The sequence below is a fragment of the Centroberyx affinis genome, unplaced genomic scaffold (assembly GCF_046629955.1).
Source record: "Centroberyx affinis isolate AG114_WGS23_722 - 3 ecotype Tasmania unplaced genomic scaffold, CSIRO-AGI_Caff_v1 ptg001835l_1, whole genome shotgun sequence".
Classification (NCBI taxonomy): Eukaryota; Metazoa; Chordata; class Actinopteri; order Beryciformes; family Berycidae; genus Centroberyx; species Centroberyx affinis.
Window position 1 is genome coordinate 67166 of NW_027280214.1, and position 15579 is coordinate 82744.

The window sequence follows — 15579 nt, forward strand, 5'->3', positions numbered from 1 at the left end:
CCGGTGTTTTAGTGAACATAAAATATGGCAAGATATTTTGGCTGCATTTGCAATATTTTGTCAAAATATAAAATACAACATGTTAATTTATTTACTTTTAATTGTGCATTATTTAAATGTGTCAATTATAAGATAAATTCAGTATAGTTCAGCTAAACAAAATAGACTGATGTACCAAAATCCACCAGGCCTAAAATATGTTGAAATAGATTTAGAATTGTTGATCTTCTGAGCTGAGACTAAATAATTCTTTGTTGGCTACATACTCCGATTAATTACAACTATTAATAGTAAATAAATAGGCCTGCTAATGAGTGGGAAATGTTTCAAGACAACTTCATGTCTGCCCTGTTAGCCTGTAACTTACCATCGTGCTGTTGCAGAAGCAGGGCCTATAGACTATTTCTGCATATGAATGTTGTGAGCGCAGGACCCAGCAGCCAGAATAAGCATGTTGAATTAAGACATTGTTGTTACGGATTACTAAAGGAAAAGAAATGCAGATTAGATCTTAGTTAACCTCAACGACAACAACGTTTGAGCTTTCGACCTTAAATAAATGATTAACCACTTGGACCTTACGAGGCTAAAAGCTACAAACTGGACTCCACTTTCTCCAGGAACTAAACGCGCCGACATGATAGATATTGTTACTTAATTGGCTGTTAGTGTGTGTGTTTTATAACTGTCAGTTTACGCATATATACTAATAATATTTGAATTCCTTGTTGGTTGCTTTCCGGGCATTTTAGGTTATGCTAAATAGGCTAACTTAGGCTATGTGGGCCAATGTGATGGAATCTGAATTTGATTAATGACCGAGCAGTCTATTTTGTTTAAACAAGAAAAAGGCTGCAATCCAAACGCAGTGCGGCCCAAATGCATCTCACAAGACATTGCTTGGACTAAACACAGTGTGTTCGACTCAGTATTAGACTATACGATTTAGCACACAACACAACTTTGCGTGGAGGGAGAAAATGAAACTTCAGACTTTTCCCTCCCTGGCCCCCTTTTTATCTCTCCCCCATTCAATAGCTTCTTTATTGCATTTGTCTTTTCCAATTGAGCGCCCTACTGAGCTGTTGTGTCTTTAAAACCGCTTTACAACCCGCACCAGCAACACAAAATAACTACCAAATATTTAGAACAAGAAATTACTTTTTTACAAATTTTATTTCTAAAAGCAGGGCAAACAAAACCCACATTCACGCACTAGTAGCACCGGGGTCACGGTCGCGGTGTGTGTGTGTGTGTGTGTATGTTCCCGGAGGGGGTGGATGCATGCCTCCGGCTCTTTGTATTAATCTGAACTTGTTGGTGTGTTTAGTGGGGAAGCTGTGTGTTTCTAGTCGCGGAGGCCGAGTTTTCGCCCCGGGTTTGAGGTATACGGAGGCAGAAAAGGGGGAGCATTGTTGGAGTCCAGCAGGCTTTGTACACCAGCTCTCTACCCCCTCCTGGTTGGGACTTTTGCAGAGCAGTGAGGCGAGGTAGACAGCGTGTGTCACTGTACAGTTTCCCCGATAGAGTCCACAAGAGGAGGGTTATCTAGTAAAAAAAAAATTATAAGCCTCTTGCTGAGACACGATGAGAGTTGATTGCTGTTTATGAGCCCGTAGAAAACAAAACAACAACAACAAAACCTTTGAAAGAAACCCAGGAAACTGTGCGTAATACTATAAAGGAGTTGTAGGCCCAATATCATGGCGAGGCTGTTTTGTTTGAATTTATTTTGCCAGTTGCTTTTGGAAATAGGCCTACCAGAGATTAAATAAGTAAATAAATAAATACAAATAAGTGTCCCGCGTCAATACTAATTCATTAGTTTGGCAGCAACATTTAGGTTAATTCTAAATGTAGGGCACACATGCAGATAGGTCTAAGTAGGCTACATCAGTATAGCTGTGGCTGTACTAATATATTGTTTTGCTTTGTCCTAGGGAGACATTAAGTAGTGAAAACGGCAGATGATTGACTAAATTGTTATAAAGTGGACAGACAACTCTGTTTCCAGGCAAGTTTAATACTGAAATACATACATACACTGAGGATTTAACAGTTTCTGTGAAATTGATAACACACCAATATGGTTTAAGCACCAGACTATCCGCAAAATTGCTTGAAATTCAAATTGAACGAGATGAGAAATCTTTGTAAAAATGTTGCAAATCATTTGACAGTAAAGCTTTTACATGTGGGTTTGTGATTTGATGCTAACCAGCTTTGTTATTTCCCTGTGATGCTTAGAATACCACAACCAAGCCACGTGGGAGTCTGGCGTAGCCTCAATGATGCAGAACAGTAAGTTGTTTTTACATATTTTTTTATTTTTTTATTTTTTAAACTGTGATAACAACCGCAAGTTCTAATATGATTGCATGGAAGCAACACCCACTGACATTATGCACTGGTTGTTAATGAACAATAACTTATATTGACAGTGCTTTTGGAAAACGTTGGGAAAAAAAAAAAATATATATATATCTAGGCTTATATTTGCATGACTTTGAGGTGGGGCGAAATATTCTCAGTTGTTTGATGGCCGTTTCATTGCTGTTAATTTATTCTTTGCAATGATAGGTAGGCAAGTTATTATTGAACAAGTTAATCATATGTCGTCCTGTTCTCGAGAGACAGAGAGAGAGAGAAAGAGAGAGAGAGAGAGAGAGAGAGAGAGAGAGAGAGAGAGAGAGAGAATACAGGGGGTTGGGTTGAAAGGGAGATTTTTGTTTCTGCTTGAGTTGGTATTAAATAATTGCACAGCCGTCTGCATTAGCGTTAGAGCTGGCTGCCAGGCTGCATACAAGATTAGCTGCGTAGAGAAGCGCCCTGCATGAAACATGAGGAATAGCAATAATGTCTTATGTAGATTAGTCCATATTCTTCATGGACAGACAGCAGGAACTAAAAAGAAAATGCTCATATTATAACTGCAGGCCTCACTGTTAGGTGCAGACTCAACTCATAGCGCTAGATAAATATTAACAACCATATTGTCGTGGGTGCCAATCAGGAAAAAAAAAACAAACATCGTAGATTCAGTTGCTTTTGCCATAAGGCCTCTGTGTTTAAAATGGCCCATGAGTTTAATATTGTCTTATTACTGGCGTATTGAAACAAAAAGGATAAACATGAAACATTTTCTCTCTTGCTGCTGGACAAGAGGTGTATGACATCTGTGATGAAGGTGTGTGGAATGATTTCCTCCTATTATTCTCCTCACCTTGATGACGTGTCTGTGCTGTAAACTGTGCGCATTAGTCAAATTCTACTGTTTGAATCCAATGTTAGACCATGTGACATAGTTGGGCTGTTTTGATGTCTGGAGGTGTGATTCATTTGGGAAACATGTATGAGGTGATCTATGATGAACAGCAAAAATACTTTTTTAAAAGCTGGTAACAGGCAAGCCTAATTCTGTGGGTTTACAACCTCTCAGTATCAAGGCCTTAGCGCTTTGCTTTGATTGCGCAATCACGGAAGATTTTTGCTTGCCAGTTGTCCATTATTGAGATGATGGGGCCTTATCAAAGCTGCGTACAATACCCTCTGCTCCTGCTTTGCTGCGGATTGATGTTAATGGGATGCTCCCCTGGCTTGGCGTGTGATGTCTGGTGCGAATTGCCGAAGAGATATCATTGGGCCCGGCCCTTTGGGTTGTCTAAAGGTCGCGACGGCCTCGGTGGCTTTTGTGCTAATAACTCCTGGGTGTATATGGTGGGGAGCGTCCAAATTGACACCATATGTTTTCCTATTAGTCGACTTGCAATAGAATACAAGGCGCATAATCAGCGCCAGCGGGCGAGATCGACTCTGGGCACTTTAGGGAATTGTGCCATGATTAAGACTTAACCTTAGGAGAGTTTGATTTTTATGTGATGTCCTTATCTGACGGCTTTATCGATCCGGAGGATTTATATGATAGTTATAAATCAGAGGTGATGGAGCAGCCCTGGAAAACCCGCAGAGCACGACTGCTTAATGCGGGCAGGCCAATTTCATCGTAAGAAGTCTATTAATTCCACTTAATCCTGGAATTACCAAAGAGCAAGAGGGATGATAATGGATTTACTATTAATCAGATCCACGTTGCAAGATTATTACACGTAGTGGCCAAAAGGGATGTGTAACTCAGTTAAACAGATTTATTTTTTTACTCCAAACAGCTATAGGCCCACATGGCTCGTGCGCATATAGGCCCTTTTGTCCATTTATAAAGAATAAAGTCTACAGTTTAAAGCAGAGTCCTGTGACATATTTCTGTGCAGAGACAGCCTACCGATTGCACACAACAGGACTGCAGTAGCTGTGAGCATTTGTTGTCAAATACAAACAAGAGGGGAAAAAACTGCATGTCAGTTTTAATATGTTAAGAATCTAGGCGCGCCCTCGTTTCTGTGACCGCGCGTAGCCCCTGGCCACCTTAAAACGAAGTCTCCCTCGGAGGGTAAACGAGTAGCGTCCAATTTTGTCTGAGTGATATCCAAATGCAGACAGAAAGGGTCGTTTTATCATGCTACTATTTGTCGTGACGATGCGATTTTCAAAAGCAGAGCGGTGTCATAAAGTGACATGCCTGCCACAAGTGCTCCAACTGATCTTTTCAATTAGCCTCCCATGCATGATCCGAGGCGACTTCCGCCTATTTCCAGAAATTAAGCTCAAACTTGACGTGCAGCTAGCTTTATTTTAAAGACAAATGTCAGGCAGGCTCATCATATTTTCCCCCTCTTCTATATTTGGAGCTTATTTATTGCTAAGGAGCCTCTGCTCCCGGAGTCAATGTACCGGGCGGCAGCGCAGGGGAAGGGAGCGGAGAAACAGAGAGCAGCTCAGGCACTCCGGGGAGTCAGCTCTCCCATTTGGCTTAAGGTTTGCGGGCTTATTCTGTGCTTTGCAGGGCTACCATAGTAAGATTTACGAATACTTTCCAAAAACGCATACTTTTAGACGATAGCATATTATAAACATTGTTATGTTAGGGCTTGTATCCTATGTGGTACCCGTCTTGGTGATGCGTAATTATGCTGTGCTTTGCAGAACTATCATAGAAAGGACTTTCCGATTTACAGATATTTTACCAAAAGCCACATTTTTGGATGATAACCTATTATATTGTTATTTTAATGCTGGTGTTATATGTGGTGTCCGTCTTGCTGATGCGTAATTATTATTTTGGGGATAGTTTATGAGTGAGGTGCCCGTCTTGGTGATGCGTAATTGTATGAAGGGATGGATAACGGTGCAAATGTTTTAATTCTGAAGTTTTTTTTTGCCGTTTTCTTAAAGGCTTGTTAGAATTTCCTCGGGGCAGAGGATCGTCTGAATTGTTGATTTCATTAGTTGAATAGAGATGTTTTTGGTCCAGCTCATTTGAAGCTACTGACGCTTAATCGATGTTCTGCATGTGTTATTGAATTACTGCGCAGTGATTGTCTCGAGTGGAGCTTGTACCGAGCGGGATTAACATTTTGTTAAACTATTCGGTTACTTTTATACCCCAATTTAAGACGCTTTTTTATATGACAGTTTAACTTTTTTTTTTTTAAAGCCCACTGCAATTAACCTTCCTTTCTATACTCCCTCCATGTTCCATCTTTAACTCGGTTATCCTGAACGCTTATACCATTCTTTTCACCATTAAATGAAAATAATTTGCTTGATCACATATGCTTTTATTGGACTCGTAATATGGTGTGATGACTGCGATGCTTTTGTCTCCATTTAGGTCACAGTGGCGTAAACCAGCTTGGCGGTGTGTTTGTTAATGGTAGACCACTGCCGGACTCCACCAGGCAGAAAATAGTTGAACTTGCACACAGTGGTGCTCGACCCTGCGACATCTCCAGGATACTGCAGGTGACAAGGACACTTCTCTTCTTTTTTGCCTAGGAAATTGACTTATAGGCTTTTTCTTTTAGATGCATGCGTTCCAAGATCTGTAGGCTTACTTTAAAAATAAAGCAAAACAATCCAAAATAGGAGTGGCATTATGGTATAATATTCACATAAAATCCATGTTGCCTGTAGCCTAAATGTTAGCTATATATTTTCTGATAGTTTTTTTTAAGACAAAATTATTCTTAAGTACCGCTGTAAATGTAATGAGGCCGAGAAAAAGGAACATAGCCTGCCTGCTCTTATCAAGAACAGGTTTATTGTAGAGAGTGCCTAATATACCATTCAAGGCATATTTTCTGTGTTTATAGACCCATGATGATGCAAAAGTCCAAGTGCTGGATAATGAAAACGTAAGCTGATAATTGTTTGAGCCATCTTAAAAATTTCGCAAATAGTCCTAAATAATGTATGTGAATTGTGTCTGTTGTTTTCTATCCAGGTGTCCAACGGTTGTGTGAGCAAGATTCTTGGCAGATACTATGAAACTGGCTCCATAAGACCGAGAGCAATAGGCGGCAGCAAGCCCAGGGTCGCCACTCCAGAGGTGGTCGGGAAAATCGCGCAGTACAAGCGGGAGTGCCCGTCTATCTTTGCGTGGGAGATCCGTGACAGACTTCTGTCGGAGGGGGTCTGCACCAACGACAATATACCCAGCGTAAGTGTATTGACTGTAAGTTATGTGCATGATTTAATTTGCCACATGAAATGACTTTTCTCGTGCAGTGGAGGAAAAAGTGATGGGCAACCAACCATTCAGTCTTATTATATACACTGCATTTGAAAGTGTAGGGACACGTATTACTGCATACATGTGATCACCCAAACATTAGTCATGAGGAACCCGTTGTGCTTTTTTTTTTGCATCTTTCTGTCCTGACCTGCTTATTTTTAAGGTGTGTGTATGCATGACGTGAACCTGTGCGCACACGCATACCCACATCTTTGTGTCGGTGAGAGGTCGCGTGCCTACAGGACAACAATGCTCTGCCGTTGCGACTGAGACGAATCCTAATCCTCACTTTTATCGTGTTTTATTTGTCATTCAGGTGTCATCGATAAACAGAGTCCTCCGCAACCTGGCTAGTGAAAAGCAACAGATGGGCGCAGATGGCATGTATGACAAGCTGAGAATGCTCAACGGTCAGACAGGAACTTGGGGGACCCGGCCCGGCTGGTACCCCGGAACATCAGTGCCAGGGCAGCCCAACCAAGGTGAGCCTCATTATCACACAGTGGCAATAAAGACACCTTGACGCATGTACAACTGTATCGATATACACATTTGCTTAACGGATATCAAAGTGGGATACATGTGAACTGTGACTGGGCCTTTAGACCCCGCTCATTTGGCACTTGGGATCTGACACACAGTCAAGCGTTTAAAACTACAATCACAAATTTGTTAGACTTACATGTTTAAAATCACAGTCTCCATAATTTTGAATGTGACAAAGCGATTGTTTTAGGCTGGATTCATAAGGTCTTCACAAAGGTCACCATACAGTGGCACATATGATTATTAATATTTTCTGGTGGGGTAATATTCCAGTTGCACTGCTGCACTTAAGGTCCCGGTCCACGGCCCTTATTTCAGGAAGGTATTGTATTGGCATGCTTTGATGAACAGAACAAGACCCCCAATTAAGACTAGTCGATTAGAGGATGCCATGGGCCATGCATGCAGTCTGAATGCCTCTACTGTCCCAGACATGGATGTGCGTGACAGCGGCTTGTCCTTTCAGCGGAGGTGTCCATCCAACAGCCTGTATTTCCCTCCCCTCCTGATGGGGAATAGCGCTGGAAAGCTGTGTGCGGGGATATTAGTACAAAGGAATGTTTTCCTTCACACGCAATGATTGGTTATGGGAACGGCCCGCACTACGTGTAATTGCTCATTAGAGAGGGCTTTGTCTCTCATTATGGCAACATGCAGGAGTGTGGAGATGGTAAGGCTGCTATGGAAATGTTCCACTTCAGAGAGTTCCTGTCGGCCTACTGGCCAAATACAAGCAGAAATTAGGTTTTCTTAAGAAACCCACCTGCACGTTTTCTTTGCTTCTGAAATTCATTCATGAAACAAGTTTCACAAGGAAGCATTATGTCTGTTTTATATTCATGAGGACGGGAAAATGCAAGTGCTGGAATTCATTCGTTGTAAATAATAATTTGCATTTGTTTGATGACCATTTGGACACGTGGGGCTGTTATCAACAAGTAGTAAAGCGGAAAGGATCATATTAACAACTAAAATGATTAACTTCATTTAGGAAACACATTACTACTTGGCTACTAAAAATAAAATCATTATTGTATTACTATCATTAAGTTATAATAATAATATCATAATAACAACAACAACAATAATAGCTATTATTATTATTGTAATTATTTGTATTATTATATTAATTATTGGATATTAATTAGGCCTAGTATTAATTGTTAATACAAAACAAATTATATTAGGCCTAACTCTATTCCCTAAATACTGCTACTACTAATTAGGCTACTTGTTATTTATTTTACTATTTATTATTACTATTATTCCTTATTACTTACCATCCAATATTATTATTATTTTTTTTATTATTAGTAGTATTATTGTTACACGTTTGCTATTTGATTGTTGTTTTTAATTGAATAAGCATTTAGGCAAGCCAGTTGTCTCAGGGGAACGAAAATATGTTTTCCATGCGACAACCGAGTGAGCAGATATAATGGATACATGGAGAGTGACAGGGCCCCAAAGAAGACAACTCTATCCAAAGAGAAAAGAATAAAACTCTTTACCGATTTTGTCTTTTATCTCTTTCTCTTTCTCATTCGTTGGCTATATGGCACTAAATCCCGTCTATAGGATTTAGTCTCTCACTTTCTCTTTCAGTTTTAAGCGGTTTCTCAAGAGTGTTTTGATCCGGTCTCAGCAGCTGAAAGGTGCCGCAATTGGTTCGGTATCTCTTTTGCTGCTTTTCCGCCTCACTGGTTGAGACATCGTGATACTAAAGAATGAGTTTATTTCCCAGCGCTTTTATAAAGAAAACAAATCCCAACCTAGCGTCAGTGGGTCTGGCAGACGGATAATAGGCTGCACATTCACTCCTTTTTATGGATTATCCGCAGTGAAGAAACAAATAGCGTGGACGCAAACTATTGGCCTATAGAAAAATACTTTAGCCTATTTTGCAGCCAGAGAAAATTGTCAAGAAACTTGTCGTATCTACTTTCAGGTTTCCCCCAATGAATCGACAAGACTTTTACATTTAGCTACACCAAACCTTTGTCAGGCCTACGGCAAGCATGATGCACTTATCCTGCAGGAGAATTATGAGCAAATGCATAACTAGAGCAGCTTGTGTAGACTGTGCAAACTATTCCCATAATTTCTAACTATTTCCTAAAATCTGGAAAAATGTAGGAAATTTAGAGAAATTAAGTTAGGCTATTTGAGACTAGTAAATGTCTTTGCTCTTCAAGAGGCAGGGCGGCCTAGTCAGCAGGTCTGAGGTTCAATCCCAGCCACAGCCTTGTGTCCTGGTGAAGTGTCCTTGAGCAAGGCACTGCACCTCCTCACTCAAAGTGCGTCGCTCTGGTTAAAAGCGCCGGCTTAAATGCCTAAAATGCAAATGCAATCTGCACACAAAAGCAGAAATGCCTCTTCTTGATTTCGACCAATCGCCCGAGACATCAGTCAGATATTACATAAACCACTCTGTGACTATCAACGCACCCCCTGCTTAATTTCACATTAACTTCTCGGTGTGATAATGATGTCCAACAACAAGACAGACATTAGTCGATAAGCCTCGCCCTGCAACTGAAGGGGCCTTTGGGCCCACCGCGGACAACCAGGAGCAGTGAATAGATTGGCCTTATTTTGGTTGTTCAGGGGGTTGCATGCTCTCTCCTCACTCATTTGTTTCCAATTGAAGACAGAAATCCTGACTGGCGTGTAGCTGGCCGGGGGACGTGATTAATGATGGTAGTGGATAAGGGTTAACACACTGGACTCAAAGCTCTGTTGACTGGGATCCTCGTGTGCACAATGCCAAAGTACTATAGCCTGTGCGCCTCCAGAGAGAGAGGATCCTTTTGTCATCTCCCGCAATAGCCCCCCCCCCCCCCCCCCTCCTCCTCCTCCCATATATTACACCCACCAAGGCTCGCTGGTCGTCCCTGGCTGTGTCCATAGTTTAATGGTTTCCCTTACTCCTGAAGGCATTGTATCATTGTGAAAAGCGTCTTCTCCTATTCAAAAGTTGGTGGTCACCTCAATGGCTATACCAACGCCCATATGGGAACGACCATTGAGGCATTGCTCTGCTCTAAAAAAGGGGGCTAGAGAGTTTGGGGTTTTAATACATTTCATAGGCTCTGAAAAGGGGCTCGCCACATCTTGTCACATTTCTCTTAACCTTTTGAGAACATACGCCATTGTTGGGAAGCGATAAGTTTGTGCAGCCTTTCCCTCGCCAGGCTGTTTTTCCCACAATATTTTATAAACAGTGTTAAGTGCACAGCCTTATTTTTGGATATTGTTTCTATTTTTTGTAAGGAATCGCCTATATGATCTTGAAACATTAACACACATTAGCAATAATTTCTCAGATTTTGAATTAAATCAACCACGATAGGGGCTTTAATCCCGGTAATTAATGATGTCGCACCACGGGCTACATAATTTGCTGTAGGCTGATAGAACATGAGACGCGAGAATGAATTATTCAATTAGCCTAATTAAATGTATATTGTTATTATATTTTTGCAGATGGCTGCCAACAACAAGACGGTGCAGGAGAGAACACAAACTCCATCAGCTCGAACGGGGAGGATTCAGATGAGACACAGATGCGACTCCAGCTGAAGAGAAAACTACAGAGAAACCGCACGTCCTTCACTCAGGAGCAAATTGAAGCACTGGAAAAAGGTGGGGACGCACTAATCAATGAATAATTTATATATTTATATCGGGCATATATTATCCACTGTTCTTTTTCTTCTTAATGTTATCACATAGTAGGCTATTATTATTCTTATGAATAAACCACACACACAGACACACACGCACCTTAGTCCAAATTGAAAATAAACATAAAATTCCCTTTAAGCTGAGTGACATAGTTCAGTGACTTGATAGGTCAAATAATTTATCACATTGATCAAATAATAATATCTTGTCAGTCATCATCAGTCATTGCTCCAATTTGTTTCCAGAAATACAGTTTATATTAGCGGGTTAAGAAGTTTTGGTTGCAAATGATAGGCTATTAGATGCAGGAGCTTTGCCTTAAGGTTTAGTCAACTGACGCCCCTGATATATGATAGGAATTCATTTAGCCTCGACCTATAATTTATTGCTTATTTACTAACACTTTTATTGTGTGATTTCTTGCATTACAGAATTTGAAAGAACTCATTATCCTGATGTTTTCGCGAGGGAGAGACTAGCAGCGAAAATAGATCTGCCTGAAGCAAGAATACAAGTGAGTGAACACACTTTTTTTTCTTCCACCCTATAACATCAAATTCGGGCTGCAAACAAGCGCTCGTAAAAAATAAAAAGAACTGGTTATATTGAAATTAATTGTTGTGATTTCGTGTAGGTATGGTTCTCAAATAGAAGAGCAAAGTGGAGGCGAGAGGAGAAGCTGCGGAACCAGCGCCGGCAGGCCAACAACTCCTCCAGTCACATCCCCATCAGCAGCAGCTTCAGCACCAGCGTCTACCAGGCCATCCCACAGCCCACCACACCGGGTAGGGACACCGTGTCTCCGTTACACCCCTCCCAAAAAAAAAAATAAAAAAAAAATCTTAAAATCTCTTGCCTTAAAAAAAACTCAGTCTACATTTCCTGTGGCCGATCGGGGGGAACAAAATAGCGCTTTGACAGCTTTTTCTCTCTCAAAAAAAAATCTAAGTAGTGGAATAACTTTCTTGTCTAAGCTGTCGGCTAAAATGACGACGACTAATTAAGACGAAAACGCATCGGGGGGTGGTGATGGAATATAGTTTTTGGAAACTTCAACATGATATTTAGAGGGAGTGATAACAACGGTAACGACTTGTTATTTTGATTGGTAACTTACCTTGCTACTCAAATGAAACTAATTCGTTAGCCCACACAGCTGGGAAAAGTAGCCTAATATATGTACTGTAAAGTAGTAGCTAACAAGTAACGCATTGCCATCCAACACTGTTCATGAGATCGTCTGAAAGAGAATCCATACGGAAGATTTTTAATTATTACTATGTGTAGCCTACATGTTAATATGAAGTGAAAAGAAGAGGCCTTGTTGGCTGTGCGCTCTAGTTCACATGAAGACGCGCTGCTCGTTTTGTTTTCATGGCTTAAGCACCAAAGATGGTTGGTTGAACAAAACTTCTCAGCTGACAGCTGATTTGTGTAATTAGCGCGTCAGGCGCGAGGGCACAGCGGTAGAGCTAAGACGCATGCTCACAAGTCAATCACCTGAGCCACATATCTGTCGAGGCCTATCAGTCTGTCAAATAAGGCGTCACTTTACGCACGCACTACTTAACGCTATGAAACGGTCTCTTACACTGAAGCACTGTGTGATTTCAGCAGCTCTAATCACATTTCTTCCCTCATCCTTACAGTGTCTTTCACTTCGGGGTCAATGCTGGGCAGACCTGACACTGCACTCACAAACACCTACAGTGCGCTGCCCCCCATGCCCAGCTTCACCATGGCAAACAACCTACCTATGCAAGTAAGTAAATGACCATGATCCTTACTAGTCATGCTTGTCTATATTAACTGTGTTAAAGATAGATGTCTTTTAAGTATATTTTTCTGTGAAATGTGAAGAGTGGAATCAAACACAGCATGAGTAAATTGAATTGTATTGCCTGGCCAAACCAAAGTCTTCCTTAAGATATATATATTTTTTAAATTAAAGTATAGCCTTTATAGTCCTCATAGGATCATAAGTAAATCTGCAAATAAAATCAAGTCACTGTCATAGGTGTTGCTGACTGACAGGCCTGCCTGTGAAAGCTGATAGCATTAAAGGCCCTGCTGTACAGACTACTGAGCTGAAAACTATGGTTGGCGAAGCTAATGTAATATTCTCTCCCCATCTATAGCCCAGCCAGACCTCCTCTTATTCCTGCATGCTGCCTACCAGTCCGCCTGTGAACGGGCGGAGCTACGAAACATACACGCCCCCTCATATGCAGGCACATATGAACAGCCAATCAATGACCACTTCTGGTACCACCTCAACAGGTAGGCAGAAAGTTCATTGTTTACCAACATGCTTGGCAGCTAATGCAAACAAATAGCACACTTATGGATTTACTGATTTAATATCTGCCACCTTTCCCGTAATTAGGGGGTACTGCATAGCCATGCATACATGCCTTGATTCATAATCATTCATAGCAATCCTCCTTTTCCTTTCCTTCTATTTGAGAAACTTCATGGCTTAATAGATCTGCGGATCAATATCTCTACATTGCATGCCATTTTCCTTCTCCAATTGCATGAACGAAGCTCATTTCATCTCAGCTCAATGCCATCATGTCAATCCAACTACTCCAGCCCATAGTTTAGTTCCACCCCATTAGAATGCTGTTACAGAGAGCCATATATACCGGTTATAGTCATGAAGAGTTAATCATGCATAGCCACATTTCCTCTGTGCTAAATTGCTAATTAATTTGATTCATTTGCTGTTGTACTCTCTCTGTTTAAATGCCATTGCCGAAGCCTCAATTTATCGAGCTTGCAAGCATTTTACTGTGTAACCATGTGCAGACCATTGTGACTCATTGCGGCTCCACTGCTCCTCTACCTATTTGCAAGCCTTTAAAGTACGATGCTCTGTACTATAAGGCTAAGTAGTGGTAGCTGTCACACTAACTGTGCACAGTGCATCCACACATTTAATTTAGCATGTGCTCCATGTTGACTTCTGGGCCATTTTTACTGATGTCGTTCCTTTTTGTCTCTGCAGGACTCATCTCTCCTGGAGTGTCTGTCCCTGTCCAAGTCCCAGGGAGCGAGCCTGACATGTCTCAGTACTGGTCAAGACTACAGTAGAGAGAAGAGCTACTTCACCCTGTAACTACCCACTCCACCATCGCCCTCCGGCAGTGTTCCTCACACATACACAGCAGAGGAGAGTAGAGAAGGCGAGAGAGGGTAGAGGAGAGAAGAGGAAAGGAGAGGAGAAGAGAAAAGAGAGAGACTCTGGGAGAGCCTTGGGACGTCTGGGCTTTGTTTTTCCAATGGGACTGTGTGCTGTTCTGTAGCTCTAGGCACATTCATACGAGGACTTGCAAGAGAGAACAACAATGGAAAGACAGACAGAAAAAATGGACCTCTGTAAAGTGCCCGGTGTTAAATTTTTATGGAACAAAAACTTATCTGTTTTTTTTTTTCTATTTCCAACTTCAGTCATTGTTTCCTTTTTTCTCTGGTGTGTTTGTAAATGGCCATTTGTATGTTAATATGAAAAACCAAGATCAAGTACTGATAGATGGACTGCTAGAAAACCATGTTGGTCTTGCGTTTGTTTGAGAGAGGAGAACCTGAGAGATTCTGCCATGACTATCTTTTAATCTGCTTATATCGAGACTTTCTACCAGACTTTGCATGGTCTCTGGACGCTGTTGCATATCATTAAAGAGGAAAAGCTGGAGGGAAGACTCTTACTGTGTCAAAAAAAAAAATATTTATTGGTCTTATTCCTTACGAATGGATATTAGCAGAGGAAGTTCAAACTTGATCCACCCACTGAGGCCGTGGTCTTGACTCCTCCAAGATCTGACGGGCTGACTGGGCCTCGGTTGTAGGCGTATTTGACCTGGATCTCTATCGACAACTAAAGGTGTGCAAAGACGGTGCGACATGCAACACTACTTGGACCTCTGCTTCGGTGGTTGGATTGACTCTAGATTACCATGAAGAACATTAAATGTGGAAAACAGGTGTAAGAAATACCTGTAGTCTGTAAATGGTAGACTGCGTCTTCGATATAACCCAGTTTGTTTATGTCAAAATGTAAAGTACTTGTCTTCCCTAGAAATCTTCCAGAAAGATTTCTCCAATAAAAGTTGATTTCATTTATATCCCCGAGAATATTCTATAAATGTTTCATGCATCATAAAATACATTTCTTTAGGGTCAGGTACAATTTGTCTCTTAGGTATAGTTGTATTATAGTGTCCTATGGTCAAAAAAAAAATTTGTGCAACTAGAAATATTTAATTCCTATAATTATGATTAAACATTGCTTGACAGAGTTTTAAACATAAGTGTTTGGCAGTTGTTTACAAGTACATATCAGATTTAATCATTGTTGATTGTAAAACAGACCAAAGCCTTTGTATTTCATCTAGTACACAATGTTTTTTTAAAAAAAAAGATATTAGTCTTGTGTTGCAAAATTTTGTAAACAAGTTCTGTTCAATTACATTGGCTTCGAGTTCGTAAGACTGCAGTCTAACCCAGCAGTCCTTATTTATAATTGAAGACCATGGGAGGGTTTTTCTAGCATCATCTGTCATGCTCTTTTGAGTTATGCATTTTTATTTCAGTGTGTACGTAGAACATGGACACATATACTGGGTTTACGTCTGAGCAATGCTTCTGAGATAAAACGTCTACACGCTGTCTCTTAAATATTTCAATTTAATTTTATTTAAAATGGAGCTTTC

General features: G+C 40.8%; 1 protein-coding gene across 12 annotated transcripts; it reads left to right on the forward strand.

Annotated features, from left to right (window-relative positions):
- The first annotated feature begins 2252 nt into the window (after positions 1 to 2252).
- On the forward strand, positions 2253 to 13960 carry pax6b (paired box 6b). Of its 12 annotated transcripts, none has more exons than XM_071529714.1 (12): positions 2253 to 2301; positions 3158 to 3187; positions 5729 to 5859; positions 6210 to 6251; positions 6341 to 6571; positions 6948 to 7113; positions 10664 to 10822; positions 11296 to 11378; positions 11499 to 11649; positions 12514 to 12626; positions 13003 to 13144; positions 13875 to 13960. In XM_071529714.1, exons 1-12 carry the CDS (start codon positions 2289 to 2291, stop codon positions 13958 to 13960), a joined length of 1347 nt encoding a protein of 448 aa, XP_071385815.1. In that variant the 5' UTR covers positions 2253 to 2288. The 12 variants fall into 12 exon arrangements, with proteins under 12 accessions (XP_071385815.1, XP_071385803.1, XP_071385804.1 ...); XM_071529702.1 differs by having other exon boundaries at positions 2277 to 2301; positions 3164 to 3187; XM_071529703.1 differs by having other exon boundaries at positions 2277 to 2301; positions 3164 to 3187; positions 6341 to 6556.
- Positions 13961 to 15579: the final 1619 nt, after the last annotated feature.

Coding starts and splice junctions, on each gene's coding strand:
- pax6b (XM_071529714.1), top strand. Junction 5,860..6,209: donor ACATCTCCAGGATACTGCAG/GTGACAAGGACA, acceptor CTGTGTTTATAG/ACCCATGATGATGCAAAAGT. Junction 6,572..6,947: donor CCAGCGTAAGTGTATTGACT/GTAAGTTATGTG, acceptor TTTGTCATTCAG/GTGTCATCGATAAACAGAGT.